Source organism: Dreissena polymorpha, chromosome 3 (genome assembly GCF_020536995.1).
Source record: "Dreissena polymorpha isolate Duluth1 chromosome 3, UMN_Dpol_1.0, whole genome shotgun sequence".
Classification (NCBI taxonomy): domain Eukaryota; kingdom Metazoa; phylum Mollusca; class Bivalvia; order Myida; family Dreissenidae; genus Dreissena; species Dreissena polymorpha.
Genome location: NC_068357.1, coordinates 1,202,056 through 1,226,083, shown reverse-complemented (window position 1 = coordinate 1,226,083; position 24,028 = coordinate 1,202,056). Strand labels below are relative to the sequence as shown.

The following is a 24,028-nucleotide window of genomic DNA, read 5'->3' as shown; positions in this document are numbered from 1 at the left end:
ACAACATTTCGAGAAGAACAATAATTAAAATTAAAACTCTCCTCTTAAATATAAGTTTCGGTGTGAATACTTTTAAAATACCAGAAATTAGTAACAAGTGTGAACCACACTATCATATTAATGAAATATTTTATATTTAGCTTCAAATACCAAAAAACAAATACCTACTTTCAACTGTCTTATACTTATAAATTATTTAAAACTAAAGATCCAAATTGAAAAGGAGATGGCCCTCAACAACGATAATCTTCATATTTTTGAACAAAAATGGAAACATATAAACTTTCATAACCCAGTCCAGTAGTTTTTCTACCCACCTTTTACAATTGACTAAACTTTTATTTTATTTTTATTTTTTAAAACACCTATCACAAACAACCAAAAAAAAAACAAATACACATTGATAATTTGTAGATATTAAAGGAAATTATAAGGTCAACAACATGTATATATTAGCTTTTTTTATTACATGTTTGAGCAGCTTTGCTGCCGAATGTTAATCACCATGTTTTTATGATATTATTCATGTATACATGGTATGTTTTATATTTAATAAAAATAAAAAAAAATAAAAATTCCGTCTCAGATAAGCAAGTTCAATCAGGCACGACACTTTCCGCGTAAAGAGAGAGAGAGAGAGAGAGAGAGAGAGAGAGAGAGAGAGAGAGAGAGAGAGAGAGAGAGAGAGAGAGAGAGAGAGAGAGAGAGAGAGAGAGAGAGAGAGAGAGAGAGATAGAGAGAGAGAGAGAGAGAGAGAGAGAGAGAGAGAGAGAGAGAGAGAGAGAGAGAGAGAGAGAGAGAGAGAGAGAGAGAGAGACTCAATTATTTGTATTTGTGTACTTGTCTTGTTCTTTCTTTCTTTCCCATTTTTAATCCAATAAACAATATCCAACTTATAACCATCCTCGCTTTTTACGAAAGCTGCCTTTGACATATTGATGATGTTTGCTTTACTCGAGACCCAATCCGTATGTGTTAAATGAACTTTATTGTCAAAAATATGTTAATTTGAAATAATATCGACATATACAATAAAATAGTGTTAAACTAAACCAAGACTGTGTATATACGGGTGAAGGTATGATTTTCATATGATTTGCAAATGTACGATCATATTTATGAACTGCGGGTATACGGACGCAATACGAAATGCGTATTAACAACGTAACTACAGTTGCAGGTAAGAAATGTAATTGTACGAGCGAAATACATGTGCGAAAGAGATATGCACGGATTTTGGTATAGAAGTCCTTTCTCCGCGAAGGCTAATCAGAAACGACCCTTTCCGTTTTCATGAAATTGTTCGTTTACATAAGGTGCCTTCTTTATGAAAATCCATTATAGGCGGAAAGTGTCGTCCCTTATGGCTTATGCGGACATTCCAGAAAAGCGGACGTTGTCATCCCGAAAAGGCCTGTGCGGACTGCACAGGCTTATTTTGGACGACGCTTTACTCACATACTTAAGACCCGTTTTGAGAGAGCGCGGCTCACATATGTGTAAACGATACTCGGATACTTGGCTTACCTCGTCTCTGTCCCTGTACGCTGCGTTCACCTGCTCACTCATGTGATTGTACTGATCCATTACAGTCGCGAGTGCATGTCGTACATGTACCTAGGGTAGTACGAAAAAGTACGAAATACGAAAACGTAGGAAGTACGAAAACAATTAGATAAAATCTGCCGGAAAGCAACGCAGCCATAAAACAAACCAACCAAACAAAACATCAGCCTTAGACATTGTGGATTTCTTGCCTAATTTTACATGCTGTCGTACTGGGAAAGTACGAAAACATTGTAAAAATCTTTTTGAAAATCAGAAGAGGCTCAAACAAACTAATTTATTAAAATGTAACGAATATACTTTATGGAACTCCAATCCAACAGCCTTATTCAACCCTTTCCCACTCAGAAGCAAAGTGAAAATGGCTATGTTCAAACAGCATAATACCAGATTAGCCTGCGAGTAACTCTCAGTCCGTTCAGGTTTTTAGTTGGTCGCGTTAGCAGCCGACGAAATTTACAGAGCATATTTTGCAAATCAGTATATGCTTAGAAGCCTTTGCTACGGTAAGAACCGCAACTCACTTTGCTAGGAACCATTACCGCTGCCTGTCTGAAGTGCAGAAACAAATGCTTCTGCTCTACTTCTGCAGTGAGTGTATATACCAGCTTGTAAGACGACATTGGCCAGTCTGGTGTTAACATTGAAATCTGTACATATTGGCTGCTTTCAGAGAAAACGGGGTTTAATGCATGTCAAATAAGATTAGCATGTGCACAATGATTAGCCTGTGCAATGCGCACAAGCTAATAGAGAACGACAACAGCGAACAACTTCAGTGCCTTCAGCGCTTTGATTATGTTATTTGCTACTTATCAGTACATAAGGGGTGGAAATGCAGCCTTTCAAACTTGACGATAATAAGCAAGGACTTAAATTTAATTTAAATTTCCAGAGCACTTAAAATGCGTTAAAGGGCGTGTCTGGGTGGTTAAGAGTAAACATGTTAATCAGCTAACATATATTGCCTGTTGACAACGAAAAAACTTAATGTAAAATTTACTTCATAATCCTGATTGATGGACCATAGAATAATCTCTTTATGATGCTTCTTCAGCCAGGATCACAAGATTCGCCTATTCAAAACTTGAAGGGTCTATATAATTTAAAATGGCTCAAAAACGTAAACTTCTTAAATAATCATCTGAATTTAAATCATTGTTGAATTCATTAAAGGACACAATTTGTTGTATGACGAAAATCAAGTCTAAGCGGAAAGTGTCGTCCCATGATTGCACATGCCAATCTGGGACGACAATTTACGCAAATGCACTAAGCCCTGTTTGGCCAGAACCCGTATCATTTAGGATGATAGTCAAACTAACAAGTCATACAAAAACGAACCCGATCACTCAGGGTTTTCTGTGCTTTTTGCCTATGATCAACTGTGATCATTACATATGATTTCAGATTACAAAAAAAAATCCGGTTCTCTGTGACTCACGTTCGAGTCCGCTATCGAGTCCATCTGCTTTTTCATCATGGTCACCAAGGGATCTTCAACCGTAACTTCCAACTCGGTCTCCTCGAAAGTGTACAGCGTCTGCGAAATATGAGGAAAGTGTACAGCGTCTGCGAAATATGAGGAAAGTGTACAGCGTCTGCAAAACATGAGACAAGTGTACAGCGTCTGCGAAATGTGACAATTGAAACATGCAGAACCTTTCCGATTGGAAACTGTTGTAACAATGTCTCAATCCAGTATGCCTCATTACAGGTTACCTCTAAATATAGCTCGATTGGTCATTGTCGGCTCGGGTACTACTTACATGTACCCCGGGTACTCTTAAGTATACTTACATGTACCCCGGGTACGATAAATATACTTTATCGTACCCGGGAAATTTGACCCTAAATCGGTCGTTGTCGGCTATTTTTTCAAATTTTAATTATATTGACATTTATATCATTTTTCTGTAAAATGGCCTCTATATTATCGAAACTCATACTCAAAAAGCATGTTGATGCAGTTTTTTTTAAAGAGAAGTTTGTTTAAGTTAATCGAAAGCGCGTTTTACAACATCGGATTTGGGGAGGAAATACTACTCGGGTACAGTCTAATATCGACCGGGTACGATTAAGTATATTTACCTAACCCGGGGTACATGTAAGTATACTAAAGAGTACCCGGGGTACATGTAAGTAGTACCCGAGCCGACAATGACCAATCGAGCCTAAATATATATATATATACCGTAATTACTATATGTTTTCGGACAAAAATAGCAAAAATAATTATTTTTCGTGACTCTTTATTTTCGGACACACGAGTTTTCGTCCGTTATTTATGTCTCTAAGTTTTCGGACAGTATATTTTACAGCGCTATTTTACCAAATTTCGAACCTGTTTCCGATATCTAATGACACTTCGATCATGGGGTTTTACAACCAGATTAACATCATAAAATATTGCGTGTGCATGCCTGAGGGCAATGGACCGTTACATTTGTGTTATTTGGTAAATGACCTTGTAAACCGGTATTAAACAATGGTTTCGCCCGATAGCATAAGCGTTATGACAATTACCAGGGGTAGTGCCAATTAACAGTTCAATTATCTACCGCAATGGTACTACCCCTTCTCAGTAAAATAACTGTGACAAATACTAAATGGTTCAAATTGTGATGCACCCTATTACAAGTTTTACGAACAATGGAAGGTGTTACACAACAACTATCGGAAATGAATAAACAAAGAATTTATAGTTTGCTTTTTATTGCATTAATAACAGGTTCATACAAGCGTGTATCGGTACATCACATGCTCATTTTTGAACTCGTTGGTCAAAGTACAACCTTGAAGTAACTTTCTGTCAAATAAATTAAGCATTTACAATTATTTAAAATGCAGTGCAAACATATATAACTGTAATTTATACTTTACGGCATGGTATTTTACAAGCGCGTGCTATTACCGGTAGTCGTTGATACAATTGACGCTATTTTCGGACACTTCCATTTTCGATTCTTAGTTTTCGGACACCTGTATTTTGTTAATATTTTTCGTATCTAAGTTTTCGGATACGAAAAAAAATAATTATTTTTTTGTGTCCGAAAACATAGAGCAATTACGGTATATATATATATATATATATATATATATATATATATATATATATATATATATATATATATATATATATATATATATATATATATATATATATAGCAAGCAAAAACAACACGCAATTAAACAAACAAATAGTATCCACCTTGTAGACATTCTCGTATGATTTATCATTCCCAACTTACGTCGTGTAGTTTCTGAGTGATGTCTCCTAGTTGTGCTTTGATTCTTTCGTTGGTTGATGTCTTCGGTATATACAAGGGGCCGACAAGCGTCAGGCCGTCGCTACGGAGCGCCTTTGAGGCATTCCCTGAGAAACGATAAACATGATGATGATCATCATCATCATTATCATCATCATCATCATCATCATCATCATCATCATCATCATCATCATCATCATCATCATCATCATCATCATCATCATCATCATCATCATCATCATCATCATCATCTTTGTCCTCTCCATCGTCGCCTTCTTCTTCTTCTCCTGCATCATCATCATCATCATCATCATCATCATCATCATCATCATCATCATCATCATCATCATCATCATCATCATCATCATCATCATCATCATCATCATCATCATCATCATCATCATCATCATCATCATCATCATCACTATAATCGTACTTAACACAGTCACATTCATCCACATCATTTTCGTCGCTCAGCGGATACCTGAGCGTGGTGAGCTATTTAGTGAACGCTCAGACTTTTCGGACACATAACAACATTAAAACCGATTACAACTGTGTATAAATGTGGTAAAACGGTGTTTGATGCGCGCGCGTTATATGTAGTCCAAGATCAGCAAGAACAGTCCGCACAAGCTAATCAATGAACAGGGCCGTACCCAGGATTTTTTTACTGGTGGGGCCCCAACCGGGGAGGGTTTGGGAGGGGTCCCCCCTGCCTATATATGTACTTTTTTTAGTTTGGCACGTTGCAAGGTAAATTTTAATGCTTGTAAAAACGTATTTTGTGATATGAATTAATGGAATATAACAAGTAAATAAGCAGATTTCGGAAGTCTTAAGCTTTAAACATTGGTGTGAATTCACAACAATATTTAAAGCTTAAGATTTCCGAAACTTACAGGTTTAAACTGACGATTATCCACATCAACTCTCGTATTGCTTCCACCATATTTTTTCACAAATCAATAACGTCACAGGTTATTTTTAATCTGATTTTTTGGGAAAGACCTTGCCATTTTTGAGGAAAAAAAAATTGCGCGAAACGCCTAATTTTTTGGGGAAATAATGAAAGTATTAAATAATCAATTTAACATATTTTACTGTTTTCAAACAAATTCTAGGGAAGAGATAATTTAATTATACAATATTTTTCTACACTTGATCAGGTTAACTTATATAATGAGATCGATTGTCGTTTCAATTTTCATTTTTTTACCAATGAGCCATTAATAGTTTGATTTTACTCAATTCGCGGTACTCATTTATTTTAAACACTGAATTATGCCAAATTCTTATCTGTTGCTCGGCAAATTTATGAATCTGTTTTTCTTTTAAACAAACATGTTAACTATCTCATCGTAGTCTTTTTCAGTGATTTACTTTCAAAAATTATAAATACTCAGTTTTAATATCTTTGTCATTTTTTTCTGTTCCGGTTCAAATTCAGGCCCTTATTCTCAATGCAAAAAGTAAAAATTCCCAACAAAAGGTTAAAAAAAACACACTTAAACTTTTAGAAGTGAAAAATACGTCTAGGGCCTTCTAAAAGAAGGAAAAAAAATACGTCGGCAATTATCAGACCATAGTCTACGAACTCCTGTAGCAGTTGCTTCCATTCGCTGCACGTATCAAAATACATGTTACATCAACCATCGATAGATGAAGCATTCATGATCACAATCGGGGACTGATCGGGGATGTGTGTACAAGGCGATAAGAAAACATTGCCTGGAGGCTTATCTCGATTGGCGAGCGTTAATCCCCTTGTTTATCAGGGACCATAAAACATAGCTGCTCTTTTGTTTTGAGGGAAAGTGTATTGTGGGCCCTTGCACGAAAGAAAAAAAGGCAGTGGGCCGATTACTGAAAAAAAATCATAGTTCGACAGCCAGCTGGGGGGGGGGGCAGGCCCCTGGGCCCATGGCCTGGGTACGGGCCTGATGAATACACTTTCCGCTTTAAGTGTAATTTACTCTTAGAGAAAGTCAAGTTTAGGCGAAAAGTGTCGTAGCTGATAAGCCTGTGCAGACTGCACAAGCTAATCTGGGACGATACTGAACCCATATTTATAAACCATGTTATCCTAGAGCGGAATCGATTCTGTTGAAAATGGCAAAGACTTACCGTCTTTGGACGGGTCCATCATCTCGCCATAAAGTCCAGACGACGTAGGCGGCTCATGATCCTGCGTGGACGACATTTTGGAGCATAATGATAAAATCAACATATTTGTTGTTTTCTGTCTGGACTAAAGGGGATATATATATTTTAAATTTCATAATAGATTGCCTCGCACTTCTAAGTTTTGGCTACTATAAGTTATATTGATATGTATAAGGAACCCATTCTAAAGCTAACAATACCAAAAGTAAGATAGGTAGGTCGGACACACGAACAAATAAATAAGAAAAAGTAGTTACTAAAAGCTTTAACTTAGAAGCTATTTAATTCATTTGATGATGAAAATATGAAAAAAATCCTAAAGTCACAATCAGATAACGAACATGTTTGATAGCTTTATATGGTCGAAACAATCTTTTGTAGTCGGCTCAAATGAAATTGAATATACTCGAAGGCTTTTACAATTACGCTTCAAATACTGTTTATCTGGAAATGAAACGTGCAAAAACAAAGTCATACCTTTGCCGCTGTTGCAACTGGCATTTTTTTCTTCGTCCCAACAGGCGCTAATTGCGGAGGTTTGCGGCCGCGGTCCATTTTACAGGAAGTCGGAGCAGACAACGCAAGGGTCGTGCTCGATTCACTGTACCGGGACCTCCGCGGAAAATCGACTTTGTCTCTTTACAAACTTATTAAATATGTTATTTTGTCGTAAATCCAAATGTAGAAATAAACACGTCCACTTTTACTGCTGACTGATTGACGTTGTTTTGTCTTAGTACCGACGTCAAGTATGTTCTTAAATTGACGTCACAATCATTGTAGCGTTATCTGACGTCATAACCCTTTGCCACTATTGTCGTCTGCGTTTTAGAAGTCTTTCACTAATGATATATAAATAATGAATTCCTGACATAAACATCTGACAATTAATAACTACCTACAATATCTATATATAATAAATACATGGAGACTTCACGCTAAATTGCTCGATTGGTCAGAGTCGGCTCAGGTTAATACCAAAGCAAATACAGGTTATAAGAAAGGAGCTTTTTCATACCATAGCATGAATATCTGGAACAGTATACCAATTGGAATAAGAATGGCATGCTCTATCTTTGCTTTTAAAAGGCAATATAAAGCACATTTATTTTCTAATCAATGATATGTCATGTTATTTTCTAATATGAACATAATTAATTTGAAAAAAAGCCGACAACGACCAATATAGCGTTAGAATCCACGGATACGTTTAAGAATATTTTCCGTACTGGGTGCATGTGAGTAGTTGCCGAACCGACAATGACCAATCGAGCCTTACTTATACAGTATTCAACAGCGAATTTTGTATTTCTGGTTAACTAAAAAGATCTAAAAAGTACTGACAGTACTGGTGTGACGAAGCTTTTGAAGAGTATGTTAATAAAAGCATGAATTTAAGTTTATCTACATCACCACAATTGTGTATGTGAGTACGAAAATTTTGGGTACGAAAAAAAATTGGGAACGAACATTTTGGGTATAAAAATTATGCCAAAAAAAAAATTGGGTACAAAAAAAAATTGGTTACGAAAAAAATTTTTAGAACGAAAACAAAATTGGGTACGAACAAAAATATGGGTACAAAAAAAATTTGGGTACGAAAAGAAATTGGGTACGATTTTTTTTTTGGGGGGGGGGTACGGGGAAGTAGAACCCGTGGGGATCTTTACCCATTCAGCGAAAATTGGAGGCGAGTAACATTCTCGATCAAATATAACAAGAAATATCTTTAACAAGATATTCGACGTCTATTTTCTGTACCACTTATCTTAAAAAAAACCGTTCTGTTACAGTAAAACGTTTGTGGGTTATAACAATACGTTACGTAGCAGATATATTCAAAACTTAACATGCTCTTTAATTACACCATGCTCTTTAATTTCTTTATTTATATCATACCAAACTTTATTTTTCGTTTTTTCCTTTCCTAAGTTTATGATGTTATGTGTACGGACGTGATTTCACATGCCCATGTGCATGAACATATAATTTTTCTCTTTTGATTATTGTTTTATCTCTAATTCAATAAGCATAGGCATGTTTGTTCGTTAAGTACGGCAATAATTCCATGATGATTCCCGAAAGTAGGTATGAGCACATAGTCGAATACGACTTGAATACGTGAGTTCGGCCATGAGCACATGGTAAGGTTAACTAAATCTCCGCGATATGACCTAATATGTGTTTAAAACAGCAATCAATATCCAACAAACGAATGAATTATCAAACATAGTTTGTGCACTGATGTGGCTCTGTAATTTATGTTTGAAAAGTATATTAAATATGCAAAATGAGAGAGCACGCAGAAGAGCGAGTCTCATAAATGTCATACGGCTATTATGCCGTTTATATACCATACTCGCTATAACGTTTACTAATGGCAGGTTCAAAATAATTCGTTTTCTTTACACTCATGATCGCGTTTAACGTTAATTATACACGTTTTCATTCGCAATTTATTTACAGAATCACGACAAATATCAAATACAATACAGAAAATGCATAGTTGTTTCATTGATCTATAAACATAAAATGGATTGAATATAACTGATTTAAAATTATCGTTTTCAAACTAATATTAAATCTTTTCCCAGAATATGCTGTCCTATTTATAGCGGAGCTTCCTTTACCTTCATCAATGATAATCAGCGAGCTATGCCGATTAGAAAAATCGAGCTATCTAAATATTTTATCTAAAGAATATACGCAGTGATATTCATCTTGTACTGAATGTGCACCGTCACATAGTTTTGTCAATTTGTTATGTAATAGGGGCTCGTTTTTTCACTTTTTTTTTCAAGTTCGAAAATGTTTTTATCAGCGCCATCTCTAATTGTTTTGAAAAACAATATTGATTATGGGATACATGTTCGACGAACAAATACGTATGAATTGGTATGTTCTTATCAATCTTAGCGATTTCAGAAACGAATTCGTGTTTCTGGATGGAACGGTTTGCATGATACAAAAGCGTATGGTTTTGATAATGGAAAAGGAACTGCAAATCTCCTTGGTGTATATTTAGCAACAAAAACACACAGTGTATTCGACATAAGCATCATCAGACGCTTACGGTAATGTTAATTATCAAATTTAGTTTGGTTTTCAGTTGATATTTTCAGCTCCAGGCGAGGGTGACATTGTATGAATGGGAGACTTGTTCATCATACTTTATTCCATTACTATTTGAGCAACAGATCACACTGTTGCCCTTAATTCTGATCGAAAAGGATGTTAGAGACAATTCCAAGATGAAAATCAAATATATGTGTTCTCGATTGCCGATACAAGTGGAGTCTGGATGCGAGGGTGAAACGATTGGTCTTCTGAATAGCCTCCACCTGTCCGTACACCGTTTCTTGCATACTCAAATATTCTTGTCATACATTTTCTATCTGGGGTGTTGTAGTTCATGCATTCCTGAAGAATGTGTTCAGACGTTTTTGTAGGCTTCTCCACAGGGGCACCTGGAGAAGGCACGAGGTGAAATCTCTGGCAAATGTGGTAGTTTAGTTATGTGTGTCCTTAACGCTGAAGTCGGATGATAATAAAATTTGTAAGTCTGGTAACTGTCCTTTGACTGTTCAGTTCTAAACAGGCTCTTCATGCTGTGGTTAATATCTTATAGACCGACTTTGTTCTCCTGTTGGTCCTCTTTTGCTTCAAGCTTTACCATTCTGTATGTCTCATAATTTCCGTGTATTCCATAGTCAGAGGGTATCAACTGGAATCCAATGATCTTACGCATTTGATGTTTAATAGTGCTGCTGTCAGGCAAGACAGTTTGTTTGCGGTTGCTTCTTCTAGGACTCACAAATCATCGGTTACCAGCGCACTGACTTTGTTGGGGCTTTTGTGCTAGAGCCATAATTTTATCATCATCATTTTTGATCATAACAGAATTGGAATGTTTACATTTCTGATGGAATTGTTTAAGCCAGGAAAAAAACAAAAGACATTAATATTTTACTAGATGACGAACAATTAAATTAAAACAAAATAAATCAAATGAAACATAGAGATAAATCAATAAATAGAGAAATGTTTAGCGTTGTATTAAATACATACATGAGCAGTTTATACCTCAGTACTTTTTTATCTTTTTCAATGCTTTGTTATGCTACCTTGCGCAATATTGCAAGTTGTTGTCTCTTTCCGCCCAAGTTGGTATTTATAGCACATGTATGCGAAAATCTATCGAAAAACACATAAGTTATACCGGAACGTTTATAGTTTCCCCTGATAATGTCTTTCGGCGAGAAATCTTCGCCTGCAGTTTGTTACTAATGCACAAAATCGCTAGTGCAACACATGCAGTACCAAACGCCGCAAGAAGAGGCAGCTTATAACCGGATGTGACGTCACGAACGTAACCTGCAAAAATCTGTTTATTTAAAGAAATAAAATGCATATTTATGCATGTTTTCATATAGAAAGTTAGTTATAAGGTATGTGTTACTGAATTTAAAGCTATGTTCATAACAACTTGCACAATTTATTTGCATGCATACCGTACACACATATTCCCAAATATTTGTGTTATCATTACCTGCCACAGGACTCGATATTGCAGTTCCGATCCCGTTCATTGTACAAATGATTCCTATGGCGTTTCCCAAATGTTTTGTTCCAACAAGACTCGCAGTTGTCACATTGATCGATGCGACCAGTATTCCAATTGCAAAACCTATCACACAAGATGACAAAATCAACAGATTTATGCCAGGTACGAGCACAGCGCACAGAATACCTATACCGAGTAGAACACAGACAATGATTGGAACACCAAGGGTAGTCATTCCTGGTATTTTCATTATGAAGCCGGGACTCAATCGGCCGAGACCGCCACACACATTGAGCGCGGTAAGGCCAAAAGAAGCTTCTTTCTAAGTGGAACCTCTGTCTTGATATAAATCAACGATGAAAACAGTTAAGATGTTAATGATAGGCAATGAAAATGCCAAACCAGCCACAAAGACCATAAACACTCTGTTCCGAAAAAGACAATGCATACTGCTACGTAGTGTTAGGTCAGTTGATTTGGGTCCGGTTAGAACATTATTATTGAGGCAGTCCACTGTCTGCCTAGTGCCATTGACACCTGCATTTGAACTTGTTTTTGTGCGTGTCTGGTTATCTGCTCGATCTGATGCAATGTCGTCAATTTTGAATTTGGAGTTGTCGCAAGCGAGCCTGATATCGGGCACTGTAACAACACTGACGTTTATACGATTGATCTCTTTGTGATGACCGGTGGTAGCAGTGTGTTTAGTTTTAACGCTTGGTTGTTCTACAGGTGCCCAAAGTATGACCAACGCAAATGTATTCAATGACACGGCACCACAAATCAAGAAAATTCCTGGATATCCATAGAGGTCGCTGAAATTTGACAGGTGTATCTCATATTTGTATGTAGGTAATTAGTTATCACACACAATTTGAATCTTAATTGTGCGAAATATATAATTGTGTTTTAGTAAAAACAAAAAATAGGTAAACTTACTTGACCTGTGTTATAACATTTTATATCTACTTACTCTAACCAAGGAATAATGAAAGGGTAGATAGATCCTCCCGTTGCTGACCCCGTCGATAAAACTGACAAAAGGACAAGCAATTGTCCATGACCATCAAAATGTTTGGCCGTTACCGAAACGGACGATATAAGCAGCGGCGACATTCCCAAACCTGAAATTAAGTTAGACGCATTGACTAACATGTATATTATATCGCCCCATTGGTGCAAAAAGGTACCATGTGCCTTCTAATTTCAATATTACATGGTACCATGTGCCTTCTAATTTCAATATTACATGGTACCATGTGCCTTCTAATTTCAATATTACATGGTACCTGTTTGCACAAATGGGGCGATATGATGTTTTTGTGTTTATTTCTAATATGTTATCACGTGTAGAGAAATGTTCATATGATGATGTTGTTCCCAATTACACATGAAGTGAAGCTTCTGCTGCACAACGCGGCACATTATTTATGGCGATAAACCAAATGTCAAACAGTGATATACAAAACAAATGCACTTGATAAAACACACGCGTACATAAAAACGCACAAACATGAAAAACTGGGCCATCGACTCGGAACGGTCAATGCGAAAGTCATTTGAATACACGCATATGACTGTTTTTGTTGCCTGTTATTTTGTGTGTTGTGTCTAGTGCTTTTGTATTGTGTCTTTTTGGCTCTTTATCACTTGCCATAAATAAAGCCTCTTGGGCTATAATAAGGTTTCTCTCCTGCTGTTTCAAAGCTTAACTTTATATTTGGGCCGTGCTCTGTGAAAAGGGAGTTTAAGGCATGTGCATAAAGCGCCGCACAGTCCGCACATGCTTATCAGGGACGACACTTTCTGCCTAAACTGGATTTTTGCTTGGAAGAGCCTTTCTTTAAACGAAAAATACCATAAAAGCGGAAAGTGTTGTCCCTGATTAGCCTGTGCGGACGGCACAGGCTAATCTGGGACGGCACTAACGCACAAACATAAAACCCCATTTTCACATAGCACGGTACATTTGTTTCATGCAAAATGTAATTTATTTTCAGCTGACTATACACATAAATGCCATAACATAATATACTTAATGTATTTTCTTTAAAGAGTTAATGTGCATACATTCAACATCAAGTGCTATATAACATTATAGCCAGTAATGTAAGTCACACCGTTTACAATTTCTCAATCACTTACCAACAATGACACCTAACGTAACAATAAGCACAGACGGTGATGTCACGAACGCAGAAGACACAAATCCAACAAACACCATCAAAGACCCAAACAGGGACATGGCACGGACACTTGTCTTGTGAATAAGAGCACCGAAAAAAATGCCTGAAAACAAATAAAATTATTTTTGATTAGAAAGTTATAAAGGGTATGGGTTTAACTATGATACAAACTAGTGTTATGAAATTATAAAAATCGCTATATCTGTTTTGTACATTCACTCAAAACATCGTTCAAGCACAAAATATTGAAAATTGCACACGAATATGTCAAGGAAAGACATTTTAGAAAAGTATTCTAGCAACACAAATGCATGAATACTTTGATATAGAAAACAAGAAACATCATCAGGAGACACATTAAAAACAAAGCATGAAAGACCACAAACATCATAAATGCTGAAGTCACAGACTTTAAACGGTCAATGTCAAGCATTTGGGGCTTAAACCGGTTTACAGGAAAGCCGAACCTCACGCTTAGCACAGAATTACTCGAAAATCATATCATAAATCAATATTGACTGCATATCAATGCAATTGAATTAAAGGGGCCTTTTCACAGATTTTGGCATGTTTTGAAGTTTGTCATTAATGCTTTATATTGATAAATGAAAACATTGGGTCTAAAAATCTCCAGTAAAAAAACAAGAATACAATTAAAGAATTTTAAAAAAGTAACCCTCAATGGGGCTCGAACCACTGACCCCTGGTGCTTGGGAGCAAAAGTTTACCGCTCTATCCACTAGACTATCCGCTCTTATACCAATAACAATGTATTTTTTACCTAATATATGCAATCCTCGCAGTATCGAAAAACACAACGACAACAACAGAATTCTCCAAATTATTCAATGGTTTCGCGTTGCAACGCTTTATAATTTTCAGGTTTTTAAATCGTCAAAAGATGCACATTATGGATATTTTAGAGCATGGTAAATGTTCAGTATTACTGTTTCCTCACAAATATCATAACTTCAAGAAAAAATTGCGAATCTGAAACAATTTTTTTTTCAATTTTGTCAATTTACCAAAGCGTGAAAAGGCCCCTTTAACAAAGCTACACAATAATTGCAATTTAATATCCATACGGTAAAATTATAAACAGAGCAAAAAGATTGCAATTTGCTGATGCGATTGTCTATTTATTAACTTCTCGTAATTATATATTGGTACCCGAGCACAACCAAACTCCTCCCAGCGTTGACTGAAATGTTGCCGCTTCCGCTCTGGTGGTGTTGAATCGCCGAATGATGATCACAAACAGAGACCCGACCGAGTAGGCAAAGCCAATATTGATCACCACCACCAGGTATGAGGACATGAACACCAACCAGCGATGAACACTGCTACCATTCTGTATTTCAGTCCTTAAGCACATGTGATTGATAAGCATTACAATTTAAAACTTGATACATTTGAACGTCATATATAAGCTGGAATGTGAAAACGACAATATGTTCCATTAATTTAACCGTTCCTCACTGGGATGTAAGAATTGTTATTGACGTTATCCAGTGTATATTACATTAATTGAATGGTTTCAATGTTCCTGTAGAAATATTTTAATGGTAGCTGTTCTAGAAACAAAATAAAACGAGTGACACAAAACACATTAAACCGGATTAATTATAGGGACAACTAATACAAGTACCGGTAATACATGTGATCAATCAAAAGTAAAGTACGTGAAAAATTTAATACATACATGTATTCGTATGACATAATTTATTTGCGTTCATATCATAAAAAATATACCTGATGTGTAACAATATTTCAAATACAATTATAATTTAATTTAATGTAACAAAATTATTAATGGTAAAATACCTTTTGTTGCTATTATTTTGTCAGTTCATTTTTGTCATTTAACGCAGCGGTAGTGAACATTAAAGGTTATCTATTTAATGTTTTGCATGTACTGAAGCCCATTGCAGAGATGCATAATAGATGCAATGAACGACTCATTTGGCGACGCGTTATGCCACATCAGTTCTGTATCAATTAGTCATTCGGTTTGGTTGCGTAGAAAATTAAAGTAACATTACTACTCTAAATCAACGAAAATTTCGTACAATATTTCGTAAAATAAAGCTAAACAATTAAAAATCATGGTCCCTTATGGCCATTGTCGAAATTTCAACGGCAGATGTGGTCTGGTAAAATAGATGTTTGTGGATACAAAATGCTCGTGTTCATTATTGTTTTGCATATCTATTTATATGACACATAAACACTAAAATGGTGTTCGTGTGTCGTATGAATAGATATATTCGCGGGAATTAATTGTGGCCACAAATAAATAAAAACGAGCATTTTGTATCTACAAAAATCTATGTAATCATACCACATCTAGCGTTGACATTTTCGCTATTGCTATAAGGAACACTGATTGTTATGGTGTTAACTTGATATTACGAAATACTTAACGAACTGTTCGTTGATTTTGAGCGTGATAGATTATGATATCGTTTGCTGTCGCTAAATATATCGTGTGTTTTTCATTCAATAAATATATTTAAAATTCAATATACTATTATGCATGGCAAATAAAAGACTAAACATGAACAGATTTGTGTTAAAACTTGGCATAAACAATAAATGTCTGAACATGTATATTGATATAGTACACATTCGAATTGATTGTATTGGAAAAGAAGATAATTTGTGATAATAAAGAATTATTCTTTTTTTGCTATGATTCATGCGGTCCTAAAATTTTCGTTGATTTGCGTAAAGCACTTTGTTTTCCGTTTAAAGAAGATTCATGTCATTAAGGGATTGTGCACAGAGGTGAATGTTTAAAGCAATAAACGTCATCTTTGCAACGAGATTTGCTTGTTGTTGTTGTTTTCTTCGAAATATGTTTTATTTTATCAAAGATCAAAGATAAAGCTTGTATTGAGAGAAGTACAAATAGATTTTTTTTTAAAGTTTCACCACAATATTTAAATTAGACTTGGATCTATCTGTTGAACCCGTTAGTATGACTTAATAAAGTGTATTATGACCGAAATGATGAAATCATGTTAATATGTTCTTTATATGTCGGGGCACGTCTGTTCGTTTTTAATTAATACAAACGTGTTGGAAAACATGATTTTCGATCTGTTTATTGCGCCAATTTCAGCTGTGATATTGTAATGCGGCATGTTTTATGTATATAGAATAGAATAAAGCGGCGCCTCGAAAGCAAAAACTAGACAGGATTATTGCCCAATGTCACTGAATGTTTCAAGTCACACAATTATATGTGAAGTCATTTGAAATTCTTTTTGCATTCACAAGTGTAATGCGAAGCGCATGTTCATTTTTATGCAAATCGTGCCAACAGGATAAACGATTTACTTTCGAAATCGCCACGATTTGTCACACCGCATCTTTTAGTCGTTAGTTGTTCTTAAAGTATCCGATTATCAATATTGCTTTCCAAAAGATTTTTTGACACCGCTGATAAAATATTACCTGATTAACGAACAAATTAACACAGCACACCGTTGTGTTATAATCATTGTGAAACGGTTTGTTGGGGTGTTCGTTGTAATAAAATAAATACCCCACCCCATAAAGGATGATACGACGTATTGCCCACCATTAATCCTCTGTTCATATAACCATCCTCGAGTTGATACCTTTTATTATATACCTGTTTAATGCTTTTAACAAAAAACTGATTGTATCAATCGTTGAAATAAATCCCGTATTATGCTACTCGCTGTTTTCCGATTCCGTATTACCATACTAGCCGGATTACTTTCATCGACCCATTTAATGACGTCACATTACAGGCACCGAAAATAGGAAACCCCTATTTCATATTACGAAATATAGAACGTAGATATATTACGTAGTACATCGTGGGACGTCATTTCTGTGACGAAACATATAGAGGATATTTGTTGGATTCGGTGGATTATCGATTTTAATTCACGAGTGATCATAGAAAATATATATTTTATATGATCACGAGTGAATTAAATCGATAATCCACCGAACCCAACAAATTTTCTTTTTATTTAATGCCTTTTTTCACAGTTTATATACATTGTTAATGTGTTTAGCTAAAGAATTTCGCTGGGAAAATGACGTCATTTCGTCAAAAAAATGACGTCATTTAACATAAACAGTGAAAATTATCGATAATTTTCACTGATAATTTTCATTGTTTGAAACAGTGAAATTATCAGTTTTAATTCACTGATATTTCTCTATAAACCACAGGAAAGCATAAAATAAAATAGTTTTATTTAAACTCTCTGGAATTTAAGGACATGTCGACATGTCAGACGTGGTGTTTTTTAACAGTAAACTATTTGTTTAAAACATCGAACGAATGCAAAACGTATTTCGGAGTGTGTGTTTATCATGCATAAATGTTAATGTCGATAGGAATACAATAAAATAGTGTGGTTTCAACTAAGTTTCGATAAAGACATGGAAGAACAGAAGTGGAAGTGCATATCGTTTCAACGTTTTTGTTATAAACATTTGATTAAAGTTGTCAACTTAATAGTTATTAACATTGGATTAACGATGTAATTAAGGTAAGCGTGTCGGAAACCTGTGTTTTCCCGGTTCAAATGTTTACACGTTAATTTACATAAACTGTATTCATACGCGTCTTAAATAAACTATGGCTTACCGTTTAGTCATTGTTTTGTCAGTTTTGCTAAAGCAAAAAAAAAATACACTTGTTTACTGTTTTCGTTAGTTGTTGTATATAATAAAAGGAATATTACGCTAGTCAATTGTTCCAAGAGTTTGTATCAGTCGAGTGGTTTCTGTGATGACGTATCACACGATAGGCGGATGTGTGTATCCCCTTCTATACATTTGAGCCTCGCTCTGTGAAAAGGGGGTTTAATGCATGTGCGTAAATTGTCGTCCCAGATTAGCCTGTGCAGTCCGTACAGGCTAATCAGGGACGACACTTTCCAGCGAAACTGTATTTCTGCTAAGAAGAGACTTTCTTTAAACAGAAAATATCATAAAAGCGGATTATCAATGATAATCAGCGAGGTATGCCGATTAGAAAAATCAAGCTATCTCAATCGGATTGGCTCGGTCTTTTACATAGGTTGCCATTGTGAAGAGTGTGCATTAACTGCTGGTAAAAAGTGTCGGGTTATCAAGAACATAAGTTAAATTGTCTCGATATGATCGGTTAAAAACGTGGCAATATAATTATGGCATTCGAATTTTTAAGCATTTGAATTTCCTAATAGAGGTTAGTACACTCACAAATTTAACATATTGCTATAGTAATAGACATATTGATCTTGAAATTCGAATAGAAAAAACGTTTTTAAGAAAGCTTTTTAGTAGCTCTACAAATTTACATAAAAGAATACAAAGCCTTATTAAAGCTGGGTTCCCACTGCCGATCAGTTCAACTCGACAAAGCCCGACCAAGCGGTCGGGTACTGGTCTGGTTCGGTTGGCATGATTGGTCGGGTGCGGTCGGGTAGGTCGGTATTGGTCGGGCTTCCTACCTGATATTGTTTTACATTTCACAAAATATAGAGTAGCGGTCCAGTAGGAAACGGATATAGAAGCGCTCGGGAAGTGGTCGTGTATTAGTCGAGTAGAAGATCGAGTTGATCGTGAAGCCATCGTGTGGCGATCGGATTGACATCTTTTACACGATCTGTACCCGATCCGCTCGACCTCTACCCGAGTTATTTTAGATCGCAACACGATCCACTCAACCTCTATTCGATTTGATGTACAGATTTACTAGACTGCTACCCGACGGCTACTCGACCGTACACGATCACTTACCGATTGCTGTTCGACCATACACGAGCTCTGTACCCAATCCGCTCGACCTCTACCCGAGTTATTTAAGATCGCTTCGTACGACTGTAGTACGACCATGACGATCTGGTCGTGTAAAGATCTGGTAGCGATCGAGCTGAGGTCCACTTGGTCGAGCTGAGATCGTATAGGGCTCGCGTATAAGTCGAGATAATCGAGCTGTAATCGGAAATATGGTTGAGTGGACGTCGTGAATGAGTCGTGTGGGGGTCGTGTGTTATCGACAAGAGGTCGAGAAGAAGTCGTGTATACCCTTTCTAGTCGAGCTTGGTCGGGTTTGGTCGGAAAATTTCGGTGATCGGGATGATCGAGTTGATCGGATCGGCAGTGGGAACCCACCTGAATGCCAAAATGCGTTTCTATGCAAATAAACACATAATAACGATAAAGCTCACGGATTATACGCATAATTACACGTTATATAAATACGTTATGACGAAAACATGGCTAAACCATTTATCGGCCAAACAACGTTACGTGTCTAAAACCCAATCAAGTAGCCATAAATGCAAAAACAAAACAACTGAAGAACTCACCTCTCGCGCGTGGCTTTTGTTTTTCTCTGTTATTGAAGTGCTATCCTTTTATCAAAATATGGGATGACAGGCCTGATACTGACAATTAATTCTTTTTCAAAAGGAGTACTCGTAATTAAAGTCATTTAGTCCCTAATACACATTGTTCTTTACAATCATGGTAGAAAAGTTTATGTTTGATAATGCTATGTAAAAGTTTTTATTGAATCTCAACTTCAGTAGAAAATAAAGTCTCCATCAGCAACAAATGTAAAGTATTTGACTATTCATTGTTTTCGGAACGTTTTGTATAGACTGCTAGTGTACGTCCGGGGAAGTGCGGAGAGACGTATAAATACGAACACTGCCGGGCGTTTATGTTTCTGAGCAAGCCGGATCTCACTTGCTTGATTTCGCGGTGGTAAAATGTTAACCTACATTAACTAGTGGGCTGGGTGTATCTGCCAGTGATTTGCTGATAACATTATAGTGTTTATAAACAGAAACACGTGTTTGAGCAGACAGCAATTTGGTATAGTGTTCAATATATAGTTACATGTAAACTTGATTTGAGTAAAAGGTTAAAGGTGCGGTTTATAGTCTTCTTCTATATACATATTCAGCCGACTTCACAATCAACCCCACCCCCCCGATCACTGGGATCTAAGTCGTCCGTTTACATATGGCGCACGGCACATTGGCTTATTTCCCTCAGGTACCCGTTTATACACCTGGGAGGAGAGGAGCAGATGTGGGACAAATGTCTTGCTCCAGGAAATTACAGCGGTCAGGGCGGGATTCGAACCTGGGACCTCTCGATCCCTACGCCAGCGTCCTACCATTAGACCACTGCTCCCTTTGAGTCATCCGCTAGCTATTGGCTGAGAGAAGTTCATAACCTTTCAAGTGGGCGGTGCTAAGCATTTATAGGGAAATTTGAATTTCAAGCAGACAACAAAAACCTTCTTTCTGTAAGTCAATAACTATATAACTTACAACCACCAAATTACACATACATATTGTTTGTATACTAAAGTATATGTATGCCAAATTTCATCGGAAAATATTAAATAAAAACTTTTTGAAAATAATCAAATTTTTTTTGCTGTTTACAAACCAGTGTACAACTAAAAAGTAGACATTGTTTGAGTTTGTGGCTCTTTTATACTGCTTCTCTGGTGTTTAAAGATGAATACCAATTTTTGAAGAATATTTGACGCGTGGCAGCATTTCCTGCCATCCAAGCGAGTCTAAGAAACGATGAGGTAATAATACTTTCTTGTTTTTCCAAATTTCTTGCTGAGATATAACATGTTCTGTTCGAATTATATTCAATCAGCGTTCACTTAAAGGAATAATACTGAATGAAATATTGTTTGAAACGCGCGAACCTATTTTATGAATACATACATTTATTTAACCCATTTGTGCCTAGCGTCTAGAAAAAAGGCCTAAGCTAACAGCGTAGACCCAGATGAGACGCCGCATGATGCGGCGTCTCATCTGGGTCTGCGCTGTGTGCTAAAAGGAATTTCTGTAAGAAATCTTCTAAATATAGAAATAATTATACTAGACATCCCTAATTTTGGAAATAAATTGATCCAATTTTGAAGGATGGGAGAGTCCACTAGAAATAAATGGGTAAAAATTTATAAATACAAATCACAATATGTATGAACGTGCGTTTACGGTACTTGTGTACCATAATACAATCAGTTGTAAGACCCATCATTATGTCAGTAATTGGATGATTGGGATTGATACTTTATTTTATTATCCCTATAGTGTTCTGATATGTTTTAGGAAATAAAGAAAAAAGCAATTTACTCCCTACATTCTGTCGTAATGAATCAAAATAGAAACCGCTCTCTTAAAGTTTCAGCTATACTTCTGTAAGCTTGAGTACACCAACAAACATGCAGTATCGCAGATCAAAACGCTATTGAAATATATGTGACTATACGCACAGGTGGTTTGCGTGTGGCTATGATATTAATTGGAAAAAACAACGTTTTGAATAAAAAATAAATGCAAAAAATCATTTTGAATAAAAAATAAATAAAATTATAACAAAAACTCAACCCATCTGAAAAGACTCACTTTCAAATATATAGATATATATTTGATAGTGATTTTTTTTCAGATAAGTTGATTTTTCGTTATTCATGTAATTTGATAATTTTTCATTCAAAATGATGATTTTACTAATTAATAGCGAGCTCGCTGAGCCGCCGTAGGCGGCTCGAGAGCTCGCATTACGTTAACACGTGTATTGGACTGTAGATCTTCACAGGTTGTTGTTTTGAAAAGTTTGGTATCTGCGCGCGCAACCAAACCTGATATCTGGAATATCCGAAACCGGAACTGGAAATTTTCAAAGTAAATAACCAGCGTCTGCTGATTGATCATAATGCTTAAATAGACAAAATGATCAAATTTACGGCTTTTAAATATGTTAAAATTCTTCTCTCTATTTATTGTTACTATATTTCGAATAAAGCATCAGCATTCTTCTTGTAAAATATTTGTCTTCATACCGGGACTTCCCCGTTCGATGACGTCATCACAAAATTTATCCAAGTAACGAATGACATCACCGTTTTGTGTGTACATAGCAAGTGTCAACACCGACCGCTACTCGCATTTATTATTAAAAATGATGAAAAAAAACAAGTAAGTGCTATTATTTATTGGACGATTGCCATTTAGGAACAAACACACGATTGGTTCGGCATGTACTCAGGTACTAAACTTTTTCAAACAACAACCGGTTAGTGTTATATGCAGACGCGCATAACAATATGAATTCAGAAAACATATTTTTTGTGCAGATTGTGTATCACGTGATGAACAGTGGGAGGTGTATATTTTTCGGCACTATTAGAATTTGTAATGCAGATTTTTAGTGCAGATTATGATGAAACCATATTCGTCTGCGTCAATAATTTGTCGTAGAATTGTGGTTTATAATAGCGTTAGAAAAAAAAGATTGAGTTCTGAATACAGATTTATAGTGCAGATTGTGTAACTTCTATTTGCATGTAAGCGTTAGATGTAGACGTGCACAACATATTGAGTTCTGAATACAGATTTATAGTGCATTGTGTAACTTCTATTTACATGCTTCTATACGATCTTCGCAAGTTTTATACGCGTGGTATAGCGTTGGGGAACAAATGAGCACCTATAAATCTGTATCCAGATAACTTTCACATCGTGCTTATACGATTTAATTCTGGATTATACGAGATTGTTGCCTATTGATCTGTGTACATTGAAATGCGCGTATACGGCCTTAAGGCCCACTCTCACTATGATGCCGGTGGAGCCCCGGTGCGTGATCCGGGATGAACCGGGGCTCTAACGGGATAAACCGGGGACGACAGGGATGAACCGGGGACGACCGGGGACAACTGGGGCTCCACGCTCCACCGGATAAGTATTAAAATGTTTAATACCTGCGGGATGAACCGGTAGTTACCGTGAAGGACCGGCATCGACCGGCGCGGCACCGGGAACAACCGGGACGGCACCGGGAACAACCCGGACGGCACCGTTGCTCCACCGGGGCCCATACAGACCCCGGCAGAGCTACAGCAACGCCCCGGTTGTCGCCGGTGGTGCCCAGGTGGAGCCCTGGTGAATGCCGGCAGAGTCCCGGTATAGCCAGGTTCATCGGTTAACCGGCGCTCTGCCGGGACGCCACCGGCATTCACCGGGGCTCCGCCTGGTCATTACCGGCGACGACCGCGATTAAACCGGGGCGTTGCCGTAGCTCTGCCGGGGTCTGTTGCCAGGATAGCCCCGGCGAGTCTCGGCGGAGTTACGGTAGACCGGGGCTTTGCCGGAACGCTGCCGGCTTTTACCGGGGCTCCACCTGGGCATTACCGGCGACGACCTGAGCTCTGTCGAGGCTTCATCGGGATAAACCGTAGCTTGTTCGGGGTTGAC

At 36.8% G+C, this 24,028-nt stretch overlaps 2 protein-coding genes and 1 long non-coding RNA gene across 9 annotated transcripts in view; 1 reads left to right on the top strand and 2 right to left on the bottom strand.

Moving 5' to 3' along the window:
* LOC127872724 (uncharacterized) overlaps positions 1-7,749 on the bottom strand; it is a 224,225-nt gene extending 216,476 nt beyond the window's left edge. The window contains exons 1-2 of one of the 2 annotated variants that reach the window (XM_052416083.1): positions 7,479-7,749; positions 6,963-7,023 (exon numbers count right to left, since the gene is read on the bottom strand). In XM_052416083.1, the coding sequence (XP_052272043.1) occupies positions 6,963-7,023; positions 7,479-7,556 (139 nt within the window). In that variant the 5' untranslated portion in view covers positions 7,557-7,749. The remainder of the gene's footprint in view (positions 1-6,962; positions 7,024-7,478) is intronic. The other variant, XM_052416081.1, reaches the window with a different exon arrangement.
* The window catches only part of LOC127872720 (uncharacterized), a 161,314-nt gene that overhangs the window by 101,984 nt on the left and 35,302 nt on the right, over positions 1-24,028 (bottom strand). The gene's annotated exons all lie outside the window — the stretch shown is intronic.
* LOC127872735 (uncharacterized) overlaps positions 1-24,028 on the top strand; it is a 131,483-nt gene that overhangs the window by 101,910 nt on the left and 5,545 nt on the right. The gene's annotated exons all lie outside the window — the stretch shown is intronic.